This window comes from Oxyura jamaicensis, chromosome 5, assembly GCF_011077185.1.
Source record: "Oxyura jamaicensis isolate SHBP4307 breed ruddy duck chromosome 5, BPBGC_Ojam_1.0, whole genome shotgun sequence".
Taxonomy (NCBI): Eukaryota; Metazoa; Chordata; class Aves; order Anseriformes; family Anatidae; genus Oxyura; species Oxyura jamaicensis.
The window spans coordinates 36,569,822-36,587,019 of NC_048897.1; the positions used below are offsets into that span (position 1 = coordinate 36,569,822).

General features: G+C 38.3%; 1 protein-coding gene across 2 annotated transcripts in view; it reads right to left on the reverse strand.

Annotated features, from left to right (window-relative positions):
• Positions 1-17,198, reverse strand: part of KCNK10 (potassium two pore domain channel subfamily K member 10) — a 70,614-nt gene that overhangs the window by 18,970 nt on the left and 34,446 nt on the right. For both annotated transcript variants that reach the window (XM_035328439.1, XM_035328440.1), the window contains exons 4-5: positions 14,680-14,797; positions 11,966-12,126 (exon numbers count right to left, since the gene is read on the reverse strand). In XM_035328439.1, coding sequence (XP_035184330.1) covers positions 11,966-12,126; positions 14,680-14,797 — 279 coding nt within the window. The remainder of the gene's footprint in view (positions 1-11,965; positions 12,127-14,679; positions 14,798-17,198) is intronic.

The following is a 17,198-nucleotide window of genomic DNA, read 5'->3' on the forward strand; positions in this document are numbered from 1 at the left end:
GTCAAATTTGGAATATATTGTTCCTTTCCTCCTTCATTCCTTAAACTCTCTTATGAATTATACCTATATTCTCCTCTTCCAGGGAGGAAGAATAGGTTAATAATAGTTGTTGTTCATCACTTCCCTTTACCTGAAAGGATTCTACCTTGCCAGTCCTGGTTTTTAATCATTGCTGAGTCAACAATTTCATCTTGTTCATCAGTGCAATTCAGATGAAAAAATAAAATGCAGTTATGATGAAGCAAAGAAAAATGCCACATAACAGCAAAGCTACATTTATTAGTATATGCTGAGTCTAATCAAGAAATGCTTAGAGACAGATAAAAACAATTACTGTAGCTAGATCAATGAGAGATCTAGTTATGATCTAGCATGATGTGGCCAATCATAATCTAGCATGATGTGGCCAATTGCAAAGACTTAGCAAGAAACTGAAAATTGGTGTTAGAATTATCTCCTCTTTGCAGGATGGAGAAATTCATTATTTCTTTAGCTAGCTCTGCTTGGGCTTTGACTTTTTGCTCTGTCATGTTTTGGTATTATTTTCTTCCTCTCTAGTGGAATAAAACATCCATATTCCTTCATACTGTTCAGAACATTGTCTCCATGCCACAACTCTCTCCCTGTCCCTCCCAGCTTTCTTCAACATTTTGCAGGAGCTGCCACTGCTGCCTTCTTAGAGTTCATGTTCCAAGGTAAAAGGAGGACAGGGAGCACTGTTGAAAGGAAAGGGTTGGCATGGGGAGAAGAATGCATCAAATACTTTGTCCCATGGCTCAAGACATTTCCTATTGCCACAGGGACATATGCATATGCCAAAGTAATATATGGGCATGTAAATTACATTAGAGCAGTTAATATGATAGCTTGACAGTCCTGAAAGGTGAAGACAGAATATATAAAGCAAAATCACACTACATTTGCCATCTTCATCCAGCCTGTATGCTCCTTGAAGGAGCATCTCAAGTGAGAAAGTAGCACAGCCCTCATGCCTTGGATAAGTTACTATGTACAGGTGCCCACACAAAATAAATCCTACCAATTGCCCTTCAAGAGCCATCACCACTCTTACACTCAGTCTTTGATACTTACCCCAGGGTTACCCACAGGAGTTTTGGAGGATATTTTGAAGAATACTAACTAGAATGCTCTTCTATGTATATGTCAGTGTGGGATCAACAATCACTGTATTATGATTTTGAGCTTGCATTTCTATCTTTCTTTTCCTTTACTCCCTATAGACTTATAGACCTACTTCCTGCAGACTTATTCTTAAAAGATCTTGAGTCAGAAGAGGATTTTCCTTCAGACATAAGTCAGATTTTCGGAGATGTCAAAACCAGTACCAAAACCCTGGAACATAGGATTTGGCACTTTTGCATTGCTCTGCTAAGAACACAGAGAATTTTCCCTAGCAATATGACCAAAACTTGAAGCAAATAACAAAGGGAGGCTATTCACCAGTAGTGCTTAGGAAACACTTTAACTTTCAAGTCATTGTTTGAAAAGGTCACGTTCTATTTGGCATTATCAGCAGCTTCTATCGAAGTATCTCATTTTTGTAAACCTAACACAGATTACCCAAGAAACTCCAGTGTATACCCTTAATCATGCTTTCAGCTCCTGTTTGTCTTGTGTTTCATGATGGAGAATTGTTTGAGATTAATGGGGTTTCTTTAAAGTACTCTTCACAGTACTCTTCACTGGAATTAGAAGTTATGTGACTAATACTAATTTTAGCAGGAGGCAGGCATGTGTAATTTTACCCTTTAGAATAGTGGTTCCTAGCTATTTCAAACCATAAAGGATTATTTAACTCCCTTCCTAAAGAAGAAATTAGTGATTCAGGCTCTGTATGGAAATGCATCTCCTTGCTACTGCTTATCCCTAGGTTACTCTGAATACTGATCTGGTTTCAAACCAAATAATAGTTGGCAAGCACGAGGCTTTGATACAGAGAAAGTAATTGCACTAATCTTTTTTCACTGAAAAACAAAAACAAAAACAAAACAAACAAAAAAAGAAGTACACAGAAGGAACAATAGGTGGCAGAAAGACAAAAATCATATTCTGGGGAAAATCCTTGATGTACATGATAATTAGCCTGAGTATGTAAAAATTATCAGTGGAAAAAAAAAAAAGAAAAAAAAAGAAAAATAAAACATTTCCTGAAAACTTCTACAATACTCCATGATGTTTATGTTCTTCTTTAAGGATGATAAAACATCATCCATATGTTTGGAAACCCTTCTACTCAGGCACAATAGCATCAATTGCTAAATAACTCTCTTATTTTGCACTTAAATCAGTTTTCTAGCCATTAATTGCCAACTATACCTGTCTTTGGTTTATTAATGTAAATGTAAATTACATTAATTAAATGAATGTAAATTCTCTGTAAACATTCAAATATGCTAAAACGTGAGGCTCCACAAAAAGGTGAAATAAAGAAAGGATCTTCGGTTCATTTAGTACACTAGCTACAGTCTATCCACAACCTGAAAGCAACATAATAAAAATTGCTTCCTAAACAAAAAATGTGTTATTATGATTTATTGTAATACAGACAGATACCCACCAGCAATAAATAAAAGACTTGTATTTATGTATTAATCATGGATTCCTCATTTGTTTTTGTAGAAGATACTGTTTTAAGAGATGTAAAATATTAGAGGCATTGCAATTCTGTGACAAAAGCATGACTTCAGTATGAAGAAATATTGGAAGTTTGAACCTCTAATAATTTTAAATAATGAAGAAAAAATAATGAAAATATATTAAAAGACCTCAAGTAAGCAGGCAAAGCAGTACAAGATTTCCTCTGGAGTGCCCTGTATTCAGTGATCTGTATCTCTAAGCTACCTTGTTCTGTGTTTAGCACCTAGAGAAAGAAGTGTTACAGTAATACCAGTGATAACTACTTTGGGGAATGAACTTCAATGCATATTGGGTTTCAGTTTTGTTGCATTGAGCTGGGTTGAGATTCCCAGATAACATACTCTAGATTTAAGCTAGTTATAAAGCCTTATTTTAGAATAGTCTTTCCTCCATTTATACTATCACCTATTCAGAGAGACTGATTTGACTAGAAAATCAGAACATTTAATATCTCTTCCTGAGAAATAATAAACATAATAAACAATAAATAATATGCTCTCCCTTCTTAGAGCTGCTGCCTTCTCTTTCTAGCAACCCCAGGTATGTCCTTTCAACTACCACCGGGTTCAACACATCCTGGGGCTCTCCTCAGAGGTAGATTCACTTCAAGATCTTCATGATCCTCTCTTTGAAGTTGCCTCAGGCTGATGTATTTTTCTCAAGTCCTATAGGCCTAACAGACCAAAAGGTAGTCAAAGAAGTTTAAAAGGCCTTCCAGAGATGTCAAGATCTATACCTAACTGTTCAGTTTTATATTAACAGTTAAACTGGATTAAATTTGCAATAGATTATTGACTTGCAGGATTTAATTAAGATGTGCTCCATGATCAGTCCCAGTAAGCTTTAGGCTCTAAACTTGGCAAAGAAACAATCTGGATAAGAACAAACCAGCAAAAGGTTTGCTTCAATTATTTTATTTTCCCTGAAGCAGATTAGCTATAAGCATCACAGACTGAATTAAATACCTAATCTGAGGAGATAAAATATCAAAAGCTGGTACTACAAGTCTTGGATCCACAGATTTTGTAATAAATTTTTGTTTCCTAGCGTACTTTCTCAGCACTGTGCAGAAAAGATGCTTTCATATAGCTCACATATAGCAGAGTGGGAAAGTGAATTAAAGAGTAAAAACAACATATTAAAGGTTATACCACAAGTCAATGACTGAACCTAAAATAGAATCCAGAGACAAATCTGGCTCTGGTGAATGAGGAGTCATTGAATGAAGAAGTAATAGCCTGCACTATTTCACCCATAGTATTATTGTTTGGCAATAACTTTTATTAAATATATAGTCCATGTGTGAAGGACTACTAAAGCAGGTAATTTTCAAAGGCAAAATTAAAACTTCCTGCTATCTTTCCATACCCATAATTAAAGCACCAGTTGGAAACATAAAAGATGTGGCCTGCACGTTCTCAAGGGGAAAGGTATTTCAGAGACAGACATTGTAAATTTACCACTCCTGCCTTTCATCCCCCAGTTCAACATTGTGAGAGTCAACAGTCACACTTCTGCCATTGCTGGGCGTACTACAGTAAAGTGTCCAGATGGCCCTGGGTCTGGACCGCTTCATAACCAAGAAAACTAATTAGAATAACTGTTTTTAAGAAGGGCATTGAAGGAATCCAGGCAGGAAGGAGCAGAAAGAGAAATACATTTGTCAACTACAGAGAGACTAACAGTCTTCTTTATAACACATAAGTTACTGATGAACTAGAAGTGAATGTACCCATAGTGTGTTCCGAACTAGAGCATTCATCTTGACAATGAAGTCCTGGATTTCAGAAGTGCTCATGTATTTTAACTGAAACAGTTGTTAGACTATTTACTAAAAGAAGGCTTGAAACATGCCTCCTCAACATGTTCTATTGTTTTCTGCACAGTCAAACTCCTTTTCAAGAGAAAGGAGTGAAGAATACGTCCATCAAGAGTGGTTCACAAGCCACTACAGTGTGGTGGAAGATAGACTGTTTGAATTTTCATAGGTTGAAAAAGTTGTGCTGAGGTCTCATTTCCCTGAGGACAGCATATAAGACATAAGTTGTTACAGACAAAAGATTCCGAAGAGTAACTTCTCTTCCTTAAAGTTTTTGTTACCAAGTTCATATGAAATGTTATTCTTGCCAGTGAAAGGGAATTCAAATGGAAGCCTACCACGCACTCCCTACATTGCTGGACTAAACACATGGCTTGAAGTAGTCGCTTTCAGAGCACTCTTATTACCATGTCTGTAATGTCTGCTGAGGATGGCTGCAAGGCCTGTCTCAACTTAAAGCAAGATAAAAGAGCAAGAGCCTGTCCATCTTTTATATCAGCATCCAGCAAGTTCACCATGTTATGGGAGTCCATAACAGGGACTGCTGCTTTAAAGTGGTGAGGAAGCTAAAGGAGTCTCAGCCCTCATTTTATTCCTATTACCTTGATGGTCACAGGACTATGCTGCAGAAAGAGTCTCCTGCAAGGAAATGGTGCAGTGGTGCCTCCTTCCTACTCTCTGCACATCCCAAGGTAAAAACTGCAGGGAAAAGCCTAACAGCAGTGCCAGGTTAGGAGGAGCAGAAAGATTAATAAAGCAGAAACAGATGGATAGTCAAAGTACACCTGGAATTATGAGGAAGACTTTCCTCTGTCATGTAGCAATTGGCTGTTTGCTCCTACTTCCCCATTCTTCTAGCAGTATCTTCACGTCAGCTTTGCTGAATTCCTATCATCCATAAACACTTCTGCAAACTCCTCAGCCTCACTTCTTTTTTAATTGCCATGTGGCTTCTTCCCTCTAAAACTTTCCATCTCACAACCAACCTGCCTTTTGCCATCACATTTCCTCTGCCTACTTATTTTCCTGTCCATTTAAAACACTGTTTATAAATCATTGTTACCTCAGAATCTTCGTGCAGAGGCCCTGTTCCTGGCTGGTGTCTATGGTATCAAAGAGGTAATAACCAATAATAGAATGTAATTAGATCTACTCTATTTATTGTAACACTGAGAAATTCTTATTAAATTATGAAAACATAGAATCTGGTGGTTGATTTTTGATGTTCCTCAGACACTTTGGTTTGGGGGAAATGACCCAGGAAACTGTTAGACTAAACTCTGAACACTGGAATTTCAGCTTATAAATCTTGTGCCATCTTGGAATAAGATTGTCTACGTACACCACTAGGGTGACTTTCATGTCCTCTCCTGACAGAGGCAGAATACCAGCAGATGGCAGATTGATCATTGCTCTGGCCTGTTCCCTTGTGGAAGTTCTTGAGCGTGATAAAAAAATATGTAAAATAAAAAGTAGGTTTTTTGTTTGTTTGTTTGTTTGTTTTTGTTTTTGTGTGTGTGTTTTTTGTTGTTTGTTTGTTTTGTTTGTTTTTTTTTGTTTGTTTTGTTTTGTTTTTGTTTTTTGTTTTTTTTTTCCCTTACAGAAAATATCAGTAAATAATATATATTAAAAACAAAAAGATAAAAAGATGTTAGTATCCTTGGTGGGTTTTAGCAGCTGTAGTAATAGCACACTCATGTTAGCTAGTAAGGAAATGAAATAAAACTTAAAAGAGATTATGCTGATTTCCAGTATAATTTGATAAGATATCAGGAAGTAGAGATGAAACTTTTCCATCATTTTTCTATTAACTTAATCTGCTCAGAAATGCAGGTGTCAGGTTTTAGGCACGAAGTCAGAGTGCAGGCCATTCAGTATCATGAATGAATAACTATGAATAGGCTCTTACTAGCTAACATATCATTAAGTTTACAACACATGTAGCTATTAACTATGTGCCAAATTTTGAATTCTTTGACAACAATCGCAAATCCAGAGTGATTTCCCTGTTTTCCTGAGGGAAGCTGTGATCTGTATTTGAATTTCTGGCTTGGAGAACAGTACCATCTGAAAGTTTGACACAGCTGCTAAAAAATGCTAAGAACTAACGCTGGTATGGGACTGCAAGACACAGAGCACAGGGTGGTTGCTACCTCACAGGGAGCAGACAGGTTCTCTGGACTATGGCATTACACTAGTGGAGAAAAAGTTAAGGTGGTACTTCAAGGAAACCTCTTAGATTCATTGGACCACCAAACTTTACTGAGACCTCACTCACCAGTCCCACATTGGTATAACGCTACAGGTTTAATGTGAGTCAAGGGAAAGAATGGGAGGGAAGAGAGGGGGGTGAAACAAGCAAGGGCACAGATAATACAGAAAATGGACGGGCAGAGAAGAGACAAAGAAAAGAACTGAGCTGCTTGCTCACATCCCTGTATTCCAATCCATGCCCTACAAGCTGTGTTGCCAGACCTATTCAGCATCATTGCAGAAAGCCACAGCAGTGAAAGGAGCAATAAAGTCTAGGAACTACTCACAGTGGTTCCACCTCAGAAGCCAGAAAATCCTGGAGTGCTCTCAGAAGCATGATGTGCCCACACTCAAAGTCTGCATCTGTACCAAAATGCAAGACGAGGGAAGATCTGTCTGGTTATGCTCATCTCATCTACTTACATCTAGAATCTAAATACGCATTACAAGGTTTGAATAAAGACTATCTGAATTTAACCTATATTTAACTCATGATAATGATAGGTGCTGCATTCTGTAATTGTGCACTCGGCCTATGGAGTGCTTTCCTTTCTATCTTTAGATGCTTGCAACCTCTGTGTGTACAGAACAAGCCAAAGGAATGGACCTTGTTCTGTTGTTTATTATAGAAATAATCTCAGGTCGTTCATAAGATCCCTCACATATGCAAGGTAATAGTACTGCTTTTATGGTTTTATGCCACCTTGGAATGTATATTTCATTTCTGTAGTGTCTGGAAAGCTTTGCCAGCTGAAAATTATTACAAAAATTATCAGGTTTTTAATACATTTTGAGTTTTTACTTTATTTTGTCAGATGAGAGAACTGATTCATCACTGAACATTGAATGACCAGTGCACATACAGTGAGTCGACCCTGTACATACCCATTTTTTGGAGAACCATATTGTACATATGTGAAAACAGATCAGTGGATAGTTTCTGCCCCAGATTACTGAAGATAGGATGTACAGGAATAATCAGTAGCTGAGTAGGTAGAGCTTTTATGGAGGACATTTTAATTTGTGTCTCTGACCTGGTTGATGTTTATTTGCTTGTATGAAGCAGGATAATTCCAATAGGAGAGACATCATTAATTAGCCAGTATGTGATGTTTGGGATACCTCCTTGTAGTCCAGGCAGTGTCACTCTGCCAGTGCCTCCCTTTCCCAAAAAGGTACATGAAGTATTTTGCAATAAAATACCTCCAGCCCTGCCTAATCACAGAGAAGATTTTTTTTCCTCCTTGCAGAAGATTTTTTTTCTTTTTCTTTTTTTCTGGTTATCTACACACTGAAATGGTGGCAACATCGCTTTGATCATCAGCTAGATAAGCAGTGGCATGTGTCCAGCACCAGTGCTGAAATATTCTGTCAATACTGTGGAGGTAGTGTCTATTTGATAAAAGCAGACCTCTTCCCCCCTTTCTGAAGTTCAAACCATTCTTAAAATTCGCACAGAATGTGTGGGCTGATCACTGCACTATCTAAACATGGCATTCTTAGCCTCTAATTTGTGCTGCTAATTAACGTAGGTTTGCAGGGCTCCACACAGGTCACGCAGAGGCAGCAGACATGCACCAGTACAACTCCTCTGGGAGAAACCCTCCCTTCGTCTGTCTGTCTATGCATGCTGTCCCTTGCACAGCATGGGCTCCATGCTCACAGTTACTCTGTGGCATGAAGCAAGAGACCTTGCTTGCATGTTAAGGAAATGCATTGGGTAAAAAGGCTGCTGTTCCGACACAGAAACCTTCCACTCCTTCACAGCTGCCCGTGTACTTATACTGCCCCTGCTTAGCTTCAGAAAAGATCATAACCATAGTGCAATATCAAGTTTTACTTCAAACGCCAGCCATCTCTACAGACGACGACAAAGTTGCAAGGATTTCAGAAACTCTTGGCTGCCCCAAGGCCAGCCATGTAGCATATGTAAGGTTGTGTGTGGGAAAAACTGAGGTGACTGAAGACAAGCAGAAGCAACATGTTGAGGCATATGCACATGGAAACTTCACAGAGTATCCAGGACACATGCAGTTCCTTCCCATTTCCTTCCACAAGGGCACAAGCAGGACTGTCCCAAATCACCTATGAGGGACTCACTAGAGAGGTAAGGACCCACTAGAAAGCAAGTAATATGGGTAGCTAGTGAATGCCAACTTAGAGATTCAGCTATAGGGCCTGTGGGTGCAGACCCTAGCACTGTTTTTCATTTCTCTGAATTGCTTTTTGAACTGGGATGATTAGAACTGAGTGTGATGCTCATGGTGCAAGTGCACCACGGATTTATGTAGTGGCAGAATGGTCTTTTCATCTGGTTCTGAATCCCTTTGCTGACACTCGTCCCCTTTTTTAATTGCAGGTAAGTTTTGCAGTGTTATCTTCAAAGAGCCATCCATAGTAATCTCAGGTCCCTTTTGGAGTAGTGAAATGAGATGCCATCCCTGTCTGAATATATTAGGATTTATTTCCTCAAACTAAAGAAATATACATTATTTTGTATTGCCAACACTGGATTTCATTTATCATCTTATCATCCCTTTGCAGCTTTTATGTTAGCTATTCTGAAATATCTAGAGATGTAATTTGCAGACTCTGTCACCTGCATATTCATCCTCTTGTCTGAATCACTTCAGACCATATCTGTCAAAACAATAAGATTCCAACAAGGACTCCAGCTGAATCACACCAGTAATGCCAGCATCTAATCTCCATTTCTCCTTCAGAGACTTACTGATGCTTGAGACCTTCTCTCTTACTTCATCACAGCTTGATTTTCTTATAGGTTTTGATGAGAAAACTTCTCAAAAGCTTTCAGAAATTTAATACATTAAATCACTAGATAGTTACTGATACACAGTCAGTGACCCTTCAGCTAACTCCAAAGATTTATGAGGCACACCACTCAACATTTTATTAGCTCTAGTGTCTCCTTGGCCTACAGTTGTTTCTCTTAGTCTCAGATTCTAACTATTCTGCTAATTTTTATGTCCTCTCTTTAAAGGTTGTCACAGGTTGCTTTACACCCACAAATATCTTGAACTTGAGTTTCGTATGGAGACAAAGTAAGAAACAAGATTTGCACGTTGAACTAGTGAGAAATAAAAGCTACACATAGAACTAAATTTTGTTCACTGCCCAGGATTAAATCAAGAACTGTTACTCCACTTCTGGATTCTCTGATTAGATTCAAACATATATGGTGTCTGAAAATTTAAGCACAATGTAATAATTTACATTAATGCTAGATTTATAATGGTTATATTTTACATTAGCTAACAATAAATTGTGTATAATATATTAATGACAATATATAATGACAGGTGTTATGTAAGTAATCATATAAAGTTAAACCACTGATAATAATACAAGTCATTAAGATGCACGGCAACTGTAAACTACATCAAGACTATTTCAAATAGCTGAACCTTATTACCAGGAATATTGAAGGAAATTATATATAACCCTGTACATCAAATCACTAAAGAACTGATATGATGGATTTATGAGAAACAAAGTAAAAGTAGTAAATATATCTTAGCTTAAGAAGGGAACCACAGATCCCCAAATTGCTTTGGAAGCTGACAGACTACCAAGGAAGAAAAGGAATAGTTTGGATGGTTATATAAAGCAAGCAACTGCATTAACTCAAGAAAAGGAAGGAATACTTTGAGTACCAAAAGAACTCACACTATGTGCCAAAGGACTATATCCTGTATGAAATATTAGTATCAGCATTCATTTGTGAATCTTAAAATGCTTCAAATAGAACATGTATTATTTTTCTTTGTAAACTACCATGCTGACAGTTTGATGTGTTTTTTTGTCCAAATCATCCAGAAAGCCATTAGTACAGCTGAAAATTAATAAAAGATTTTCTGACTCACAGTTCATATCATAACTAACAAGCCTGAAGTCTGCTTCTTGGGTAGAAGCAGGCTGCAAGCTTCAAAGATTCCTTTGAGGTGAAGTAGGTATAATAAAAAACTAGCTTAAAATGAAATTAGTGATCTTGGATTCTTCTGTTTTTGCAGGCCCAGCCTGAGCCACCTTTTGATAACCTTATTTTCAGATCATGAAAATGTAGGCCATTTTCAAGTGTTCTCCAGTCAGGCATGTGAATGCTTACTCACCTCTAATCACCAGTCACCTTTTCCACATTTAGTCTGAGAGACACTCCTTATGGATAGCCTGGGACACTTCACATTAACTTAATCAAAGGGTAAATTGCTCATACTCCAGTTTAATACTCAATTATTTCCTTTAAAAAAACAGTTACAAGTCATTTGCTCTCATCTGTGGGAATGTCTTAAAAATAGATGCCTATTAAACTAACCAGTTTGGATGTCTTTTCATCCACTCCATTCCTGGAAAGGCTTACCTCCAGTTACGCAGCCTCCAAGGGAACCATCACACAGGTCACTTCTAGAAGTTCTGCTTCAAAGAGAGAATCCCTGAAGTGAACCATCGGCAAATTAGCAAAATAGTATTTGCCAGGTCTGTGGCAGTGCTTGCAAAAGAATTGCTTGTGGTGATACAGACCCAAAAATAGATGGGACCAGCTTCACAAAGGGAAATTACGTGAGCTCCTCAACTCTAGAAAATCAATATAGAAATCTAGTGCAGGATGTACCCATGGTACAAAGAGTGGGTAAACACCTTGAAGACAATCCCAGACATTGGTATTATGCCAGTTCTTGCAGTTGCAGATTTACTCCAATGATCTGTCCTCTTGCAGTGGAAGTAACTCACTACTCAACCACCTCTCTTCCCAAGTTCATATTTACTCCAGGTGACCCTGCTTTCCAAGTCTTTTAGGCTTTATTAGTAATACAGTCAGAACCTGCTCTGCATCGCTGTTCCTCCAGACGTTATACTACTTTATTTTTATTTTCAGTGAACAAATGTACCTGTCAAAAGTAACCTGTGGTGTTTGTTTTTAAGGCTGTTTTAAACCAGTCCTTGTAAGGAAACTAGCTCAGTAGATACATTCCTCAGAGATAGCCGATATTCATTGAAAAATGTTGGGTCCTCAAAAAGGAAATTCAGAGTCTAATCTATAACCCCTGCATCACCACCTAGACAAGTCTATTTCTCTCTACTGACTACAAACGCTCTTATGCATCATCTCAACTTGGTAGGTAAATACTTCAGGGTGCCTAACACGTGAAAAAGACTGAAGATAACAGCAACAGAATTAAAGTTAAGCAATGCAAGCAAAAAAATGACAGAGCTTACTCTGAAAACTTTTTCCACCCTTGCAATACCCTTTCCGAAGATGGTTCCAAGTTGGTCTCCAATCCCAGCCAGCAAGAAGCCAAACAGTGGAATTCCAAAGATGGCATACAAGATGCAGAAAACCTTGCCTCCAACAGTGCTTGGGGCAATGTTTCCATACCCTGTAGAGAAAAACAATTATCAGAAACTCAGAATGTATACACATCTTTTTAGAAAAACTAATGGGGTGTTCCTGCAGAGATGCCTTTGTTACAAATCTAATTCCTATTTACAGATTTTCCATGGCATGATGACACTTCCCAGACAAGCTACCCACTGAGATTTAGTTCTGTGTTTGTAGCCACAGTTACCCATATTTCTATAGATTCAGGTCCTACCTAAAGTTGTTTTTTGATTAATTAATCTAGTTTGACTTATCATGGCACAAAAATCATTCATTGCTGGCCTGGTGCCTGCACTCTGCTGCTCCTCTGGGACTCTGCCAATTATGTCTTGACAAGAGCGTGGTTTACGTGACAACACTCATTTTCAGTGGTTAGTTTATAATTTCTTCACCCGTCCTCACCCTGATTAGCGTAAAGCAAACGTGCTTGTACTGCCTCTTAAAGCCACATGAAAGCATTTGTCAGAAAGACTGTGTAACATATAGGAAGGGAGGAGAATGCACTTAGGAACAGAAATATGGGGAATACATAGTATAGTCCTGTTTAACTGCAGGGCATAGATGGTTTGATCTGAAAGTGATCCGGAGACAAAATGATTGTAATAACCAGGTCTGTAACACTGACACTGGCTACATTCCTCTGTCATGGGATGGAGAAAGGGCTACACTGACACCTTCTCTTCACCTACAGTGCCATTCATGGTTGCATCTGTGATCCCAGATTTCTTCTAAAAGTCCAAGAAAATACAGGTGCCACCAGCCAGTGGACTGAGGTTGACCAAGTAGTTTGCTGAGTGTCTGCACAAGAGGATCTCTAACAGGGCTCTGGTGGATAAAATAAAATTATATTCATGCTCAGACACAATATGTAGACTTCATGCAGCCTATAAAAATCTCATTCATGGAGAACTTAAAGCAAATATGGGCAAAAATCCAAGCTCTTTTCAATAAGTTATTTAAATAGCAGATGTCAATGAATATGCCTACATAAACTATGCCTACACAGTGGCATTTATTTTAATAAGTAATTTTAAAGCTTGTCACTTGGGTCTATTGAGTAAACAAATATTTAGGGAGGGTTTCCTAAACATTTGATTCATAAATGTTTCCTTTATCTCCACCCCCTGGTTTTATGATACCATTAAAAATACATGGTAATGTAGCTTAGTATATCGAGAAACACACAAAGGAGTACAGTCTATATGATCACTCTTTCACCCTCACTCTGACAACAAGGTAAAGGCACAAGACTCCACTGAGCTAAAGGTACAAGACTCCACTGATTGCCCTGCAAGCCCACAGTAAGTCTTGCAACAGCAACAGGACATTTTGTCGTTTACCTATGTAAAGAACTTGAATTCAATCAGACTCTCGCAATTTAATGGAGGGTTATGTCAGATAATTTGTCTATACTGTCACCAGTGTGTGCATCGCAGTCAAAATACAGAAAAGCACTTTATCCCATATTTAAATCAGAAGAATACTCAAAAGCAATGCAAATAAAAAGCAAAAATGAGCTCATGATTTCTGAATAATGTAATCTCTTGACCTTTAACCAGGACAGCACTGAAATCCAGCTTAAAATTATCAAACCACTATCAAATTATCAGGAGATTAACCTTATCATCAATGTTATCGGTTTATCTTTTTTTGTTTTCCTTCAGACCACCTTCTGAAATCCCAGCTGCAAAATAACCTTCAAGAGAGGAACTGCTTCACAGAGGACAGGACACAAACCATAGCACATCTAAACTGAGCATTCAGAGATCAAGAGGCTAAGTACATTGGACACAACGTACAGGGGACACCATTGACAACGGCCTGAATAATGAATTTTCTAAAATGAGTGGCTCAAGAAAAGTAAATGGAGCTTTTCAGAACACCTTTCATGCAATAGAGACAAATGTGAAAATATTTCAAGGCCAGAAATTCTAGAATGGCAAATATATATGTATATATGCGTTTCTACGATTCATGGAATTCTTTCCATTAAGATACTATAAGTATGAAAGCTAGGTAGGATTTTAAAATAGGATATGATACATATGTGAGTACATTTCCACTTACATGCGTAGTGGCGTATAAGGAGAATTGCTTATAACAAACTAGAGCATAAGCATAATTGATTTACTTAGGAAGAAGGTTACTCTTATGGGTAAATTAACTTATAATATTAGACGTCAAATTCCCAACAAGCATATAACAGTTATTTCATCTGGTGCTAAATCTTGATCTTTTCAGTGAAAATTAAGACCACCTGCATTAGCATTAAGAAAAGGGTTATAAAACCTTAGCTGCATCAGTGCTACTTTTTTACAGTTCAGCATTGCTATTCTATCCTAATTACGGAAACAGCTTGTAATATTTACCCAGAGGCTCAATGCCCCTAATACACAGCAGAGGCACACCTTCTGAGAACTGAGAGAAATACAGATTTAGTACAGAAATAAAGAAATCCACTTCATTTCTTTGTGATCTGTCTTCCTTAAATTTATTTCATGATAAATGTCTCAGTGTGACCACGTATTTTAAAAGACAAACATAAACATACCTATTGTTGTGATGACTGTTCCAGCAAAGAAAAAGGCACTTCCGAGGTCCCAGTGACTGCTGTTGTTAGAAGAATTTCCTATGGGACTGACTCCCGCATTATCTGCATCAATAGCATGCTGCAGAGAAAAAGACAATGAATCAGCCTTATGTGTGCCTTACTGTATCCTATGCAAGTCAGTATAGGCTCCAAAAATAAAGTTATAGGACCACAGGAACAGCTTAGATTTACTTTTTAATACCTGCTTGAAGTAATAGTAGCATCCTCTGTATGCAACATGTGAATATATGACTGAACTAAATAGATATTAAGGTGGAAGAAAGACACAATTTATAGACAAATCACAAAAAGATACAAAGCAGTTGAGAAGCAGAGGACCAAAACCACAAAGAGATCCATAAATATTGTTCTTGCAGCAGTAACTGCCAAAGGAAAAAAAACCCCAGTGGGAACAGCTGACATTCGAAGCAGAAAGAAGGGTGGTAAATACAAATAATGTTCATGAAGTCAACTGAAGCTAGTCAGCCAAGGATTTTAATTCCCAGATAATTAATAATTGAAGAAGTTATTTATATTTTATGCTAACTAAAGTAATATATATATATATATATAGGCCATTTAAAATGAACCAATAGGATAGCTATGGAAACATCATGAAACAACTTTGTGATCAGGAACTGGGGGATGGAGAATGGAGATGGAGGGAACAGAGGACTTCTGCCAGTATCCTACGGCTGACGAGAAGGGGTCACTCATACCCCTTTCTAGCAGTGAGTTAACGTGAACTTCAAAGTCAGCTTAAGCCAACATGAATCTACACCAGGAAGACACAACTACACCAGCTGAAAAATACTATTTCCTTGGGCTAGTATCAACTAATCTGCTCTGCAGTTTACTCATCACATTGCCCCACAAACACTAGTGCCATCATAGGGAAAGGAGTTGGAGAAGAGGCACATGGACAAGAACAGAGACTAGGTGTCTGTAAGGAGATCAGTACAGGATAGCCCTTTTCCACAGTCGTGCTGCTACATGTCAGGCTACACTGATTGTGAAATTACAGCACGAGCAAACTCCAGACTGGACTGGTTGCATTTCATGTGGGCAGGAAGCCAGGGCTCCTCAGTGCCTGTCCATACTTCAGAGAAATAGGGATATAGAGAAAGGAAGTGTTTAGGACCAAACCCTTTGAAAGGGTTTCTGTATCAGTTGCTGGCATACTGCAGGTGCTGTGAAAGCAGAGATCATTTATTTGTTTACCCAGAAGAGCGTAAATCAGCATAACAGACAGGTTGCCTGTTTAAATAGGCCATGACATGCTGTCAGCTACCCTGGCACCTTACTTCTGCCAAGGAATGCTGGTTGCCTTCCCCTTGAGTGTGTGAATGTCATCAAGCTAATTACAACACTTTAAGCACATTTGAGTTTACACAGTTTAGCAAGTCTTTTAGGGCCAAGCACTAACTGCTCAAGTTAAGGAGTGTCCTATTGCCTTAGGTAGCTTTGAGCTTCTCAGGCTCCCTCATCATCCAGAACAAAGCATTTTTTTTCTTTAAAGCTTGACTGACATCATTCATTTATAAATATCTAACTAGTCTGGGCACTGGCAGAGGGACACCAGGGCAGTGGTCACAGCACTGAGCCTGCTGGGGTTCAAGAAGCATTTGGCCAATGCCCTCAGACATACGGTCTGATTTTGGGGTGGTCCTGTGTGGAGCCAGGAGTGGAACTCAGTGATCCTTCTGGGTCACTTCCAACTTGGGATATTCTACTCCAATGCATCTGTTAAACACATGGTATTTTGTATATAGTGAAGGAGGACAGGAAATAGGCAATAATAGCAGACTAGCCCTGCAGTTACCAGCCCTTAAATATGCAATTTGGGGTAATGTGATGATTAAAGACTGCCTTACCACCACCACCACGAGTTCACCTACACAGATGTATCCTGCTAGGTGAAGATTTGCACAAAACTCGAAGAAGGATGTTATCAATGATAAGACTCTCCCACTTCACATAGACCATGACATTATACAAGTTTTCCATCTCTGGAAATTCAAACTGGCTTTGCAGCATAACCTGAAGAGCCACCTTATCCTGGAGTAGGGGAAGAACAAATTTCCAGAGTGTTAACAGCTCTGTTAGCAAGCTCTTCACATTCAAGACATTTCAAACTACTTTTTTTTCAGGTATTTTTATAGTCTCACTATAAAGTCTTCACTATAAAAAGTTCCACTCTTACTCGTTTCTAATCCCTTCTTCCTTCTCCAGTGGAGTTACATACACAGTGCACAACTTTTAAAATACTTTTTATGAATCCTTCTTTAATGCACATTTACTAATCAGTGGTAACTTTTCTTATGAAATGCCACCTATCCAGGGAAGGCAATGACATGAAATATTTAAAAGGGATGAAATTGTCTCTTTTGCTCTTTGACTAATGGATGTGTTCTAAAGCCAATTCATAGATAGGAGTGAGGGAAATGACAAAATTACCAAAGAAAATCCAAGTATTCAGG